Raw genomic sequence first — 15,423 nt, 5'->3', positions numbered from 1 at the left:
GAGGTCCGACTTGCAAATGTTGCAGTTAACAAATGTCTTTGCGTTGTTTAACGTAAAGTGCTCCCACACTTTTGAAGTCTTGACTTTCTTCTGTTTACTTGCTTCTGCCATATTCTAAGTGTGTAGTTCTTCTACGAAACAGCGTCTGATCTGCTCTGTGCACTGGTCGCTACTTGAGTCAGAAGCGGCATAATTGCTCGACAACGCATCGATGACACAATGCGTTGCCAACGCCTGTTGTCACTGAATTTGATTGATTTTATCTATTTGTTGTTTCAGCCCTTGCCAGTTAAACAATGTCTCCGGAAGTCAACTTAAGTCAGTCTGAAACCAAAGCTCTGATCCTTGCTTCAAACTTGAAGTTGCATTTTCATTGAACCACTGCCTTAAAGCTTGCTTTGCGGCAGAGCAAATTACGTAATCGAGAACATATGAAGCAGTGACTGCTTCAGTCCCGAATTAATCACTTCATATCGCGAGATAAGTCGTTGACGCAAGACTTGGTTCAGGAAGCTTCTGCGCGCCAAAACACACCTTAAAGGCACCCGTCACAACAAACAACATGTGGACTTGTTGTCAGAGTTCTTGTCATCATCATCATCATCATCATCACTCCTTTTGGATCAACATGGAGCCAACCAGGAAGAGAAGCCGTTCTCAAATGTGGGAACACTTTGAGCTGATCAGTCCTAATAAGGTGAGTACTTTATTACTAAACAAGTAACTTAAAAAGGTAGTAATGTAGCAGTTCGTAAGTTAGGTACAGTTGCATGTGCGGTTGTAAAGGCCGCATAAATATTAGCCAACAAGAATAAATGTGGTAAACATTTCTGTGGTCATTCCAATACACCAGAGGATCCTCTGATCTTTGCAAGGGAGGATCAGTCATGTATCTCTGAACTTCAATCATGGCATCTGATGTATAATTCCTGTGAGCTCTTTTGTTTTGGAGAAGTCAGCAAAAAAAAAAAAAAAAGAAATCTCCTGAGTCCACAAACAGTGGAAAAACTCTTATTCTTCAATAAAAACTCTGAATTCCCATCCCCAAATTTCATGACAGTCTGTTACACAAGCACAACCCACTTTCCCTGCACCTATTTTGTGTCCTAAATAACAGTCTCTGAATTTCCATCCCCAAAATTCATGACTGTCCTGAGTTACACCAGCTCAGCCCACCTTCCCTGCACATACTTTTCCTAAAGCACACCGTCTCTCAATCCCAGATACTAATCAACACATACTGAATCAGCTGAACATATTTTGACAGTGTTGTCTACTATTTCACCCCTAGATGTCACTGAAATGAAACTTTGAATGAATTAACCCATGTTCAATACAATTGGCAAAGTGGTTCAATACTGCTTTATTGCTTCATTTGAGCAACACTACCCTGCACTGACTTTGTGTACAGACTTACGTCTGCTTTCATCACTCCAGCAAAAAATTGCATCAGAAATTTGTCCAGGTTTTCATCCCAACTTCATCTTTTTCATCCTAACAGCTCTTCATGTAGGGCTGAAATGATTACTTGAGTAACTAGAATAATTCGATTACAAAAAATGTTCGAGGCAAATTCTATGCCTCCAAGCTTTGTTTAACGTTGTAGTACATATTTAGTTTCCTGGTACCTCTTTCATGCAAAAGTATTTTCTTCTGATACACCTCTAAACAGGCCAATTTAACCAGGGTGGGTTTACCTTTCCACCATGTGTTATTTTAACAACAGGTACACATTTCTTAACAGCAATATCAATTTGTTCATGGAAGTAGACCCATCCCAAATTCACATCATTTGTACTGAGTAAACAAGACCAGTCAACATTTTCTAGTAAAATGCTTAATTTTACATCATCAGCCCGATTGTAGTCATATCTACACAACTCTTGATCGCAAGACATGTTAACCTTAACATGAAAATCCCAAGTTAGTACACTATGATCAGCTTTGCCAATGAGACAAGAAATGTTGACATTGCTAACAATTGTTGGTGAAGAAGAGATTACTAAATCTAAACAGTTAGGGGTATTTGTTCCCCTCTGTCTACTGGGTTCTTGTACATTTTGACACAAAAATAAATCACAAAGTTTGTCATAAAATCTTTGTGAAAAGGAGTTTTCACCTTCATTTACCATACTATCTGGCCAATCAAAACTAGGTAAATTAAAATCGCTGTTTATGAGTAATTCGCCTTTCCAGATTCTACTGGCAACATCAAATTGTTCTAACAAACTTGTATTATATTCATCAATTGCATCACCTTTTCTATAGACCACACCGAGTAGGTTATCATAACTACACTCATGTTAAAACCAAACCCATACAGTATTCTTGGCATTCATATAATTTAACACATTACACAACTCAATGTCTATGTGGTCTCTCACCATTAGTATTACACCTCCTCTGACTTCAGTTGTATCTTTACATAAAAATTTAAAACCAGGTATGTTTAAAAGACAATCAGGTACATAATGTTCGGCTTCTCTTCACGGAACACGGAATCTGAATTCATCAATTTTACTAAGCATACTTTCAAAGTTTATTGCCATGCATCTGACCATGTCAGATGCAAGATTAACACAGTCTGAGCTTTTAAAGGAGCTTGTGGAAGCTAGAGTCTTTGTAATACCTGATTTTAACACCACATGAGGGTCTGGCAAAAAGTCATGATGTGTGGCTGTGTCCTATGCTTGTGCACGCTGTTTTCTGAGGAAAAAATTATGGAATCATGAAAAACAAAAGAACACTCCAACACATCACTAGTATTTTGTTGCACCACCTCTGGCTTTTATAACAGCTTGCAGTCTCTGAGGCATGGACTTAATGAGTGACAAACAGTACTCTTCATCAATCTGGCTCCAACTTTCTCTGATTACTGTTGCCAGATCAGCTTTGCAGGTTGGAGCCTTGTCATGGACCATTTTCTTCAACTTCCACCAAAGATTTTCAATTGGATTAAGATCCAGACTATTTGCAGGCCATGACATTGACCCTATGTGTCTTTTTGCAAGGAATGTTTTCACAGTTTTTGCTCTATGGCAAGATGCATTATCATCTTGAAAAATGATTTCATCATCCCCAAACATCCTTTCAATTAGAGGTACACCGATCGATCGGGCACCGATCAAAAGGACCGATCACAACAGTGCAGGCAGTAGCGCAGGGAGCGCTTGGTCCTGTCATGACACGATTTCCTCTGTGACGTAAACTCATTTTGACTTCTGATATGAGCTGGACGGACAAGGAGAGCACAGGGCTGTGAAAACTCCGCGGATTTCATCATGGGGAGGGGGGTGGGGTGTTAGCGATGTACTCTTTAATCGTGACCATCACTGAGTTTTTAAAATGCTTATCGCAAAGCGTTCTCTTTTTTTACGACATCGTGTAAGTTTTATAAGTCCGCGGACACTGATCTGTGTGTTACAGATACAAATCAGTTTCCTCGGATCCGCTGAGTTTCGTGGAGGAAAAATGCCACTCAAAGTGTAGCTGTTACAATTGTCGTAAAGCAGGACTGGTTGGTTGCTGCAGCGACGCTGTGTGGCTCCTGTGTGGCGCTTAAGCTAAATGCAGCATGTGGAAAACCCAACCTTTTAGAGCTTTCAAGTTTTTAAAAGAAGATTTGTGCAGCATGTCTGTGTCACGGACCGACGTCGCACAAAAAGAAGATGGCGAGAAAGACGGTTTGAAAAAGTCTTATAAGGACAAGAATCCATGGAATTGTCGCTGGCTTCATGAACACACCTGAAAGATAAAAGAAATGGGAAAAGTGAACTGTGCCCTCTCAGGAAACACGGTAAGACTTTTTCTCTCCCTGGAAAATAAACATTCTGCTGTTCAAACAGGATTTTAGACAAGATTATGTGACTTTTTTTCACTAATCTAGACTGTCTTTCATTGTAAAAAAAAGACATTGTGGCTTTGAATGGATTTAGGCTGCATGAATTTACACAAAAATATAAGTGACTTTTTACTATAAGTTATGTTATTGATATTTTACCATGATTTTCCAAATATTCTACAAGCTTTAGCTGTGGTTTTTGAAATGCTGTAACAGTCTTTTCAGTCTTCATAAATTTCATGTAGTTTAATTGTTCTGAGTTAATGCATACTTTGGTTTACATTTAAAAGGAAAATCATTCCAGTTCCTTCTTCCACGTCATATTCTGTTATTTTAACATCATCGACAGGTCAAATAAAAGGTTGAATGTAGGATCATTTAAATATCCACTAATTTTGAGATTTGTTCTTCCAGGAGATGCTGAAAAAGTATCATTAGATAAAAATTTAATTTAATGTATGTATATTTATTTATGTATGTTCATTGTTAGTTGCCTTTATATTTTCTGTTGTGTGTCTATTCAGGTTCTTTTTGCCTCTTTCTCTAAAATTGTATGTAATAATCATTAGATTATTAATATATAAACAAAAATAAATTTAAGAAATATTACAATTTGAAAACAAATGCACCCGAACGTGATGAGAGCTGCTTAATGCTAAGTTTTAACATTGAAAATGCCATAGACATGCTAATGTGTTAGCGTCGCTCCCGTTTTTAAGTTATAAAATACATCTATCAGCTGTTTCAGAAGACCATAACAGGTCGGTTTAACATAGAAAAGGTAAATAATACTCACAGAAGTATGCTCTTTAGGGTTTTAGCGGGGGAAAATTAAGCGAAAGAAAGAAAGAATAAACAAAGCAATAGGTCGAAGCATTGCTTCAATCTGCGAACCACCGTGCTGCAGAAAAGTTGATTACAGGCACACATGATGTGGAAAAAAAAAAAAAAATATATATATATATATATATATATATATATATATATATACATATACGAGGGCTGTCAATAAAGTAACGGTCCTTTTTATTTTTTCAAAAACTATATGGATTTCATTCATACATGCGGACGGGTCCGCGCGTCGACGCTCCGCCACAGGAAAAACACCTCTGTTGAAAGCCTTAAGGACAAGTTGGAACATGTCCTGCTGTTAAACAATTTCTCATATACTCACTCCACTGAAAGCCATCAAAAGCCGCCTGGATTTTACAAATGGTTATCAACACGGAGGTGTTTTTCCTGTGCCGCCGCACCGCGTCGGCTGGGTCCCGACGCGCGGACCCGTCCGCACGTCTTTCATTAAAAAAATCTCCTTTAACAGTGGAATATCAGGATAAAATGCTGAAACCGACTTCTTCTGAAACTTCTCTGTTCTCTCACAACATCCTGGATCAATAGAGCCTGAAATGTGGAGGTTTTCAGCTTGAACAGGCTGACGACGGCGGCTGAGAGCGCTGAGCGACGTCTCGCACCGTGGGAAGTCCATAAAGCGACAGAATCACCTCAAAATCTCTCATCAGCCGTTAAAATTTTCACTGAAAACCAGCTTAATTTTTCGAACCGTGTCCACTTCGATGTGTCTCACAGGTTTAGAAAAAATTTTGATCAAACAACGCGCCAGTCTCTCAGCAACTTCTCAGACAAAGGAATTCCGACGAGGGGCTGGACGACTCCTCCCACAATGAGTGCTCACAGGCGAATGACGTCACCGACAGGCGTGGAAAAACTCACGCATGCGCACGAGGGTTCAAGCATGTCTGACGTAAAAACATATGAATGAAATCCATATAGTTTTTGAAAAAAATAAAAAGGACCGTTGCTTTATTGACAGACCTCGTATATATATATACGAGGTCTGTCCGTAAAGTATAGTATAGTATAGTATAGTTTCCTCTCTTTCAACTGTGTTTTGCTCAGACTTGCAATGAGTGTTCTGCTTTTTAATTTTCACCTTTTTTGGGCAACACACAACACTTCACAAACACTGTAACTTAAAATAAAAAACAAAAACTGACTGCAAGGCTTGCATGTTCAACCTCCAGCTGAAATGCATCTGCTGAGTCATAGAGAAAGAGGGATTAAAAAAAAAAAATCACGCAGGGAGTGGGATCCTGTCCACCAACATAAATAAAAAAAAACTTAAAAATGGTTAATAAAACAAAACAGAAAGACATCCCATCGCCATTTCAGCAAAATGTCAAGACTTTGGCGCAGCGACATTGTGCCAATGCTTAGTAGGGAGAGCTCTGGACTATTGATGATGTTTAAAAATGCAAAAGTACTTTTTACCCAATTACTTGATTAATACTTTAATCGATAGCTGCAGCCCTATCTTCATGTCTCCAGACGGCTTACGGCATGGTGGATTTTTTTTTTGTGTGTTAGAAGAATTAGCTCCTTCAAATCATTGTCCGTCAGCAAAACAAACTCTGCCATGTTTACCTAAACGCCGCCCCTATGAACAGGCGGTGGTCGCAACGTGCAATGGTACAAAACATATAGAACCAAATTTACACTGTAAATGCAACGTAACACAAAATGGGATGAATAATCCATGTCACGTGACATATAAAGCACCAATCAAATGACAAACATCTACTCAGCCGTGATATAAAACTGAACATTTCAGAGTGGCCTTTTATTGTGGCCAGCCTAAGGCACACCTGTGAATTAATCATGCTGTCTAATCAGCATCTTGATATGCCACACCTGTGATGTGGGATGGATTATCTCAGCAAAGGAGAGGTGCTCACTAAAAGAGATTTAGATAGATTTGCGAACAATATTTGAGAGAAATAGGTCTTTTGTGTATATAGAAAATGTTTTAGATCTTTGAGTTCAGGTCATGAAAAATGGGAGCAAAAACAGAAGTGTTGCATTTATATTTTTGTTCAGTGTAGTTTCAGTCTATGTACAACTGGTTTTGAAGTCGTCTTTGTCTATGTAGGACTTAGGCTGAATCTCAATTCTACCCATTGGCCCTTCCCTTTACCCCTTCCCCTCAGTCGGCCTCGAAGAGATTCTGGCAACCAGTCCGACGCCTCAGGAGGCGGAAGCAGCTCTCCACCAGCACTGTTTATGGTGCGGGTGGGGAGCTGTTGACCCTGTCTGGGGATGTTGTCGGGCGGTGGAAGGAGTACTTCGAGGATCTCCTCAATCCCATCGTCACGTCTTCCGAAGAAGAAGCAGGAAGGAGAGACTGGGGACTCAGAGGCGGACTCATCCATTACCCAGGCCTTAGTCACCGAGGTGGTTTGAAAGCTCCTCGGTGGCAAGGCTCCTGGGGTGGATGAAATCCATCCTGAGTACCTTAAGTCTCTGGATGTTGTGGGACTGTCCTGGCTGACACGCCTCTGCAACATCGCGTGGCGATCGGGGACAGTGCCTCTGGATTGGCAGACCGGGGTGGTGGTCCCTCTGTTTAAGAAGGGGGACCGGAGGGTGTGTTCCAACTATAGGGGGATCACACTCCTCAGCCTCCCCGGTAAGGTCTATTCCAGAGTACTGGAGAGGAGAATTCGACCAATGGTCGAACCTCGGATTCAGGAGGAGCAGTGTGGTTTTCGTCCTGGTCGCGGCACACTGGACCAGCTCTACACGCTCCATCGGGTGCTCGAGGATTCATGGGAGCTCGCCCAACCAGTCCACATGTGTTTTGTGGATCTTGAGAAGGCGTTCGACCGTGTCCCTCTGGGCACCCTGTGGGGGGTGCTCCGGGAGTACGGGGTCCGGGGTCCTTTGCTAAGGTCTATCCGGTCCCTATACGACCGCAGCAGGAGCTTGGTTCGCATTGCCGGTAGTAAGTCAAACCTGTTTCCAGTGCACGTTGGCCTCCGCCAGGGCTGCCCCTTGTCACCGGTTCTGTTCATTATTTTTATGGACAGAATTTATAGGCGCAGCCAGGGTGTAGAGGGGGTCTGGTTTGGGAACTACAGAATCTCGTCTCTGCTGTTTGCGGACGATGTGGTTCTGCTGGCTTTGTCAAATCAGGACCTTCAGCGTGCAATGGGGTGGTTTGCAGCCGAGTGTGAAGCGCCCGGGATGAAAACCAGCACCTCCAAATCCGAGGTCATGGTTCTTGACTGGAAAAAGGTGCTTTGCCCTCTTCAGGTCAGTGGAGTGTCCTTGCCTCAAGTGGAGGAGTTTAAGTATCTCGGGGTCTTGTTCACGAGTGAGGGACGGATGGAGCGTGAGATCGATAGACAGATCAGTGCAGCATCTGCAGTGATGTGGTCGCTGTATCGGACCGTCGTGGTTAATAGAGAGCTGAGTAGGGGGGCAAAGCTCTCGATTTACCGATCGATCTACGTTCCGATCCTCACCTATGGTCATGAGATTTGGCTCATGACCGAAAGAACGAGATCGTGAGTACACGCGGCCGAGATGAGTTTCCTCCGCAGGGTGGCTGGGCGCTCCCTTAGAGATAGGATGAGGAGCTCGGTCACTTGGGAGGAGCTCGGAGTCGAGCCGCTGCTCCTCTACGTCGAAAGGAGTCAGTTGAGGTGGCTCGGGCATCTTTTCCAGATGCCCCCTGGACGCCTCGCTAGAGAGGTGTTCCGGGCACGTCCCATTGGGAGGAGGCCCCGGGGAAGACCCAGGACATGCAGGAGGGACTACATCTCTCGGCTGGCTTGGGAATGCCTTGGGGCTCCCCCGGAGGAGCTGGGGGAGGTGTGTGTGGATTGGGAGGTCTGGGCGGCTTTGCTTGAGCTGCCGCCCCCGCGACCCGACTCCGGATAAAGCGGAAGAAAATAAATGGATGGATGGATGGATGGATGTTTAAAATGTGTATTTGTGTTTACTGTTTGAACATTTTTGTTGTAAAGTCTTTCACACAAGACCTCAAATTACCTTTATAAACTATCAAAACAGTTGTTTATTATAGTTTGCTATGTGTTTTGAATAAATGTGTGGAAAATTATTCCGCTTTACTTTTTCCTTTCTTATTTCTGATTGTAAATGTTTATTACAATTATAATACACAGCAAACTCATATATATTCTGAAAGCACAGGTTGTCCTGAAAAAAAAGAGACATAAAACTTGATTGTGGGATGCAGGGAGAGCTGTTAACAGCAATAATAAAACATTTATGCCAGGCGAGTGAACTGTCCAAAGAATGCCCTCGGACCCCAGAGGGTTAAAAGGGGGGGTAGTGTCCAAATACTTATGGGCCTGACTGGCTGAGCTCAATGAGGCGCCCAACAGGAAGATTCACTGATGATCTGAGGCAGCAAACTCATGATTCATTCATTGTTTTCAGTAATGGTCTGATTTCAGCTTTGTGTGCTTCAGAGACTTTAAAGGCAGTCATGATGTTGCAGTTTGTGTTTCTGCAGATGTTGACAACATTACTTTTTACTGCGAACGCATAATCAAAATAATCCTCACCCAAACTTCATCTGAAATAAACACTGCCATGACATAAAATGTCTGTCAGTCTCACAGCAATTGTCAAAAATAGTAAAACCTCAAACAGAGCAAACTTAATCGACTTACATTTGATCGCAGAGTCTGAAAACAGTCCTCGTGTTGACTCTTGGAGACGTCGGAGTTCTTTTCTTCTTGTTTCTTGATTTCCCAAAGTGGACGGTCAGGAGCCAACACGGAGCCCAGAGCCGCTGGGTTCAGTCTGTCCACCTTCACCGCCTCCTGGTGAAGCTTGTGACGAACACGTTTAACTTTACCCACCATGTTCAAGTAAGAGAATCTGTAGTTAAAATACGAGTCACGTAGACTTTCATTGCTCTCCGTCTGGCTTGTCAAGTTATTAAACCTAATACTACATCCGCAAAAAAAAAAACCTTCGAAAATCATAGCGTTGTCGCCACTTTCTTCTGAACTGCATTTTGTCCCTCTTTACTTTCCTCTATACTGCCGGTGGTGTTTGAGGGCGGCCTTAATTTAAAAGGACATTATTCACAGAGCAGTCCTCTTTTCTTATTGTTTTGTTGTTGTTCTGAGTGCGTGACTTTGGGCTCATATCTAACTGTATTACATTTCTGAAAAAAAAAGAGAAAACCGTCCTATGCAGTTTCAGGAAGATTCGCGTTTATAGACATTCTATTTTCAAACGTGAACTTTATTTTCCGCTTAAGAACGTTTTAAATAACACGAACAGGTTACTAAGAGGTTTAGTATGAAAAAAATGACAGGAAATGATTGTTCCTTTATTTCGGCTAACTAGACAAATTGTGACTGGTGCACGGGGTTAGTGACTCGGTGGGAAATGGTGCAGAAAATAAAGGTTCCTGATTATTTACGCATGTTTTACATCAAAAGTGACAAATAATTTTTTGGTCAGCGCTAATTAACAGCTCTGTAGACTTCATCGGTTTCCACGCCCAGACTTACAGAGTTGTTAATTAAAGCTGACCTTCAGTTTTAAGTCTTTTGCCGAAGTGACAAATTGGCATAGCGACACCACGCGGAGAGAATAACCATTACAACTTTCATGAAATTTCTATTACGTCGACAAGAATGTTGACAAAAAGATAAAAAAAAATAAGACAGACAGCAATCACATGAAAACACAAATATATTACAACCTGCTGTTGTTATGTAGCTTACTTAACAAAAGTAGACATGACCAAACATCAAGAGCAATGCAAGATCTGCAATACCCTGCGTGAGATACGCAATGGCACAGAGCTGAGGCCATTTAGTGTTTAACCTTTGACATAGCTGGCCGTGCTTCATCTCAGTTATGCCTGAAATTTGATAGTTTACGGTTTCCAATTTAAATTAGGCTGCTAAAATCACAAATACATGACTCAACAAAGCATGTTTTATGTGTATAAATCCAAATACAACATACATTTTTAATATTTTTATTTTAAAATGTATTTTGTCAGATTAGCTGTATAATAAGACGTTCTGATCTCTGCCTGCTGGATCTGGAACCTCCAGTCCTCTGTGGTGGTCTCTGTGTATGCAGACAATCTCAAACATAAAGAAACAATGTAGAGGATTCCTGTGCGGTGCTGTAGAATTAGAGTGTAGATGACATGATATGTATTCATTCACTCATTCATCTTCTATCGCTTAGTCCAATTAAGGGTCGCGGGGAGCTGGAGCCTATCACAGCAGCCATAGAGCGCGAGGCGGGGTACACCCAGGACAGGACGCCAGTCTGTCATAGGGCCACAAACAGACAAACAAACACAGACACACCCACACACACACCTACGGACAATTTAAAGATTCCAATCCACCTAACCCGCATGTCTTTGGATGTGGAAGGAAACCGGAGCACCCGGAGGAAACCCACACAAACACGGGGAGAACATGCAAACTCCACACAGAAAGACCACGGGAATTGAACCCATGACCTTCTCACTGTGAGGCAACAGTGCTAACCACTAAGCCACCGTGCTGCCACATGATATGTAATGTTGTTTTATTTTGGGGGCGGGGGGTAGTATTTAAGACTAAAATTAAATACACACACACTCGCACACTCATCTTCAACCACTTAATCCAATTAAGGGTCTCGGGGGGCTGGAGCCTATCCAAGCAGTCATAGAGCGTGAGGTGGGGTACACCCAGGACAGGACGCCAGTCTGTCACAGGGCCACTCACACACCCAAGGACAATTTAAAGATTCCAATCAACCTAACCCACATGTCTTTGGATGTGGGAGGAAACTAGAGCACTCGGAGGAAACCCATGCAAACACGGAGAGAACACGCAAAGTCCACACAGAAAGGCCACAGGCAGGAATTGAACCGCAGCTCCCTCCAGCCAATGTCTCCACTTAGCTAGGGCTTCTTTAACAATTCCCAGTTACCCACGTCATAGTTTTGTTCAGCGGGGGTCAGGCACCATGGAAAATAGGCACAAGGGTGTACCCGGTTGTCTTTCTCTGAACGCTGGAATAAGACTGCCCCTAACCCGGAATCCGAGGCATCAACCTCAACGATAAACTGCCGTTCTGGGTCCGGTTGTGTGAGTATTGGTGCGGTAGCGAATCGTTCCTTCAGTAATGAAAAAGCTGTGTCAGCTTGAGGGATCCACTGAAAAGTATTTTCGGAAGATGTGAGTGCTGTGAGAGGTGCAGCGCCCTGACTGAATGAAACACTGGTAGAAGTTCGCAAACCCAAGAAACTGCTGAAGTTGTTTAACAGACGACGGGACCGGCCAATCAACTACCGCTTTGACCTTGGCCGGGTCAGGCTTTACCTGGTTGTGAGAGATGATAAATCCCAGAAACGAAAAGGTGTCTAGACTAAATACACACTTCTCGGCTTTGACAAGCAAGCGGTTCTCTAATAGTCGCTGGAGCACCAGTCGGACATGCTTGGTGTGAGCCTGTGGGTTAGGTGAGAAGATCAGAATGTCGTCTAGATAGATGAACACAAAATAATTAAGGAAGTCCCTTAAAACATCATTCACTAGTGCCTGGAATGTAACCAGGCATTGGTGAGACCGAAGTGCATGACCAGATACTTGAAATGCCCCAACAGGGTGTTGAAGTCGGTCTTCCACTCGTCCCCCTCTCGGACACGCACCCGGTGGTAAGTGTTACGAATGTCCAATTTTGTGTATATGATCGCCCCATGCAAAGAGCTAAATGCCGAAGCTAGAAGTGGGAGAGGGTACCGATTACAGACCGTTATGGTGTTTAGCCCCCTGAAGTCAATGCAGGGGCGAAGGGACCCGTCCTTCTTTCCCACAAAAAAGAAGCCTGCCCCAACTGGTGACGAAGAGGGCTGGATCAGCCCAGCAGCCAAGGAGTCCCGGATGTAGGTTTCCATTGATTCGTGTTCCAAGCAGGATAGGTTGTATGTATATATATATATATATATATATATATATATATATATATATATATATATATATATATATATACATATATATATGACGGCACAATCGCGTTAAGTAGGCAGCAATGAGACTGCACTCTCTAGTTCTTATATACAGCTCCATGGTCTGGAACCTAATAACACCACTGAAGTGATTTAGAAGATGTTTAGCTAGCTACAAAACTGTTTTGTTTGTGTGTCCTGTTTGTCTATATATATATATAGAGAGAGAGAGAGAGAGAGAGAGAGAGAGAGAGAGAGAGAGAGAGAGAGAGAGAGAGAGAGAGAGAGAGAGAAACATATAAGAACTAGAGAGTGCAGTCTCATTGCTGCCTACTTAACGTGATTGTGCCATCATGGAGCGCAAGCCGCCATTTTCAAACCGAGCAAAATTCAATGTGGAAGTAAATACGCGAGTGAACAGCCACGGTAAAAAGCTTGCAAAATACATTCTAAAATACCCTTCTTACCTGGATATATCCAGCCAGTAAATTAAAATACAGAACATTAAGTAAAGGAAGTATTAAACGTACCCTGCCATCCACAAATTCCGAAATATCAGTGTTAAAAGTTGACACGGATGTGATCTGTTCCAGCTTCCAAATTATGCAGACATACAGCTCAGCTGGTATAGTGATGCACAAAATCCATATTGATCTACAATGTATGCAATCAGTCCATTGTATTAAATATTGGCTTAAAAAATGGCACTGTAAATCCTGACTTCAAAACATGTAAAGAGGCTTGAGTCCAGACTTGGAGAAAATGCTGATCAAAAATGCAATCTCCAATACAATAATTAATCACTCTGCACACACTTAATATGAGATCAGTCTACTGGTCTAAAAATAATATGGTCTTGTTTAGCTGATGCCTTCTTGAAGCTTTGTTTTCATTGACGTAACGTTCGGTGTACAAGTAGATGCGGCCATGATGGTGGAGTATGGTCTTCATGTACAGCAAACTGATTCTTTTGATGAGTTGTGTACGATGATCATCTTCTGCTGTAATGTCGTGATCCAGAAAGTGGTCGTTTAAATCTGTGAAGACCGATCCACGCAGATCTTCCAACAATTCCAGCTGAATGATTGATATCAGGCGGTGGAACGTACGCATTGGTGTGCTGGATAATGTTCTCCTGTAAACAGTAAATGTAAAATAAAAATCAGTCACTCTGTTCTGCCTCAATAAAACCATGCCAAAATACACCCACGCATTTGGAACCTTATCACTACCAATATTTAGTCAGATATTGGAGAGATTGTGACGTTTACGTACACGTATATTCAAACGCGAGTTCCATTCAAAATCACTCCACTGTGACCGAGAGTACAATGGCCCTCTAACTGAATTGCAATAGAACTCACGTTTGTGTATACATGTACGTATGTGAAAATCTCAATCCATTTTGGTCATTTGCACCAAATATTACTTGACAAACTGATAAACATATTACTTTGTGATGGCCTACATGTAGGAGAGTCAATTACTGGCTCTCAATTTGAGTGAAAGCAAAAATTGTCATAAAGGTGCATACAGAATCACATTAAGGATACTATTTTGTCATTTCATAATCTATCTAGGCATGTTTATTTTTTGTTTTGTTTGCTTGTCTTTGTTTTTGCCCTGTTACCATGGCTACAACAATCAAGAAAAATGACTCCAAACAACCCTGCTATTTTCACCCATAGTGCTACCACTGATCATGATGCAAGGTGCTGAAAAAACAAACAAAGAATGTAAACGAACAAAGAAAGTAAAAACATACAAAAAATACTGTACCTTAGTATATTGTCAGTTGTCTGGATGATTCTTAAGACATCATCTCGTGGCTTTATTAATCCACCTCTGTCCCTCCTTGTTGTGAGCAAGCTGAACTGAGACTGTGAATCTGGATCAGGTGAGGAATTTCTGTGTAGAACTAAGCAACACTGAGTGCATTTACAGTCTTTAATCACGTCGTGTCACATAGCCTGAGCCTGTCATGTTGTGTAACACATGGTCATGGAATTCTGATGGTTCTCTGAGAATTTTGCCAAAGTCTTATCTGTCAAAGTGCTTATCTGTCTTAAGTTCTGCAGCAGTTTTTGGTTGAAGGAACAAAGTATTGACTGGCTCTTCTACTGTCACATTGGCATTCTTTGATGGCTTTATAGCATTTTTCATAAGAATACTTCTCAGTGACCATTTGAACTGTAAACAATTTGGATTGTTGTTCCAGCCTCCACGCCTTCGCACCCTACTGAAGAACATCTCAAGATGATCCTGTGACATTTTGAATGTGAGAACATACTTGAATGGATGAGGACCTCGTAACAAATGCTCACATATGGCAAGAATGGAATCTATTGTCACCAGAAATCCAAGCCAGGCAGTCTTCCTCTTTCCTGCGGTTAGTGGCTGTCCTTGACTATCTCGAAGCTCTTGTATGTAGGTTTTTAGGTCTAACAACCACTCCTTCCTGCTATCAAAGTTGACATTGTTCACTGGGTGCTTGTAACCTTTGGCAGCTGGGCTTTTAGAGTTCATGAAGTTGAAGATTTTGTCCATGCGCCGAATAAAATCTGTCGTCTTCTCACTCCCTTCGAACTCTGGAAGGTGCAGATCATCCCTGAGAAAGTCAATGGCATCTGCAACTGAAGAGCTGAGCGTTTGGACAGCGAGCTTTACACTCATCTTGTGCTGTTGCCATTGCATGTGTTTAGCTTTTAACTTGTTGGCTATGTTCAAATTGTCAGTTTGTTGAAGTTTGTCAAGTTTATCAATATAACTCCATGAT

At 42.0% G+C, this 15,423-nt stretch overlaps 1 protein-coding gene across 1 annotated transcript in view; it reads right to left on the bottom strand.

Moving 5' to 3' along the window:
- Window positions 1-9,606, bottom strand: part of fam207a (family with sequence similarity 207 member A) — a 120,969-nt gene extending 111,363 nt beyond the window's left edge. The window contains exon 1 of the mRNA XM_034173665.1: window positions 9,340-9,606. Coding sequence (XP_034029556.1) covers window positions 9,340-9,534 — 195 coding nt within the window. The 5' untranslated portion in view covers window positions 9,535-9,606. The remainder of the gene's footprint in view (window positions 1-9,339) is intronic.
- Window positions 9,607-15,423: the final 5,817 nt, after the last annotated feature.

Source organism: Thalassophryne amazonica, chromosome 1 (assembly GCF_902500255.1).
Source record: "Thalassophryne amazonica chromosome 1, fThaAma1.1, whole genome shotgun sequence".
Lineage (NCBI taxonomy): Eukaryota > Metazoa > Chordata > Actinopteri > Batrachoidiformes > Batrachoididae > Thalassophryne > Thalassophryne amazonica.
Note: the sequence above shows the minus strand (reverse complement) of the source record. Positions and strands in the feature narration are given on the sequence as shown.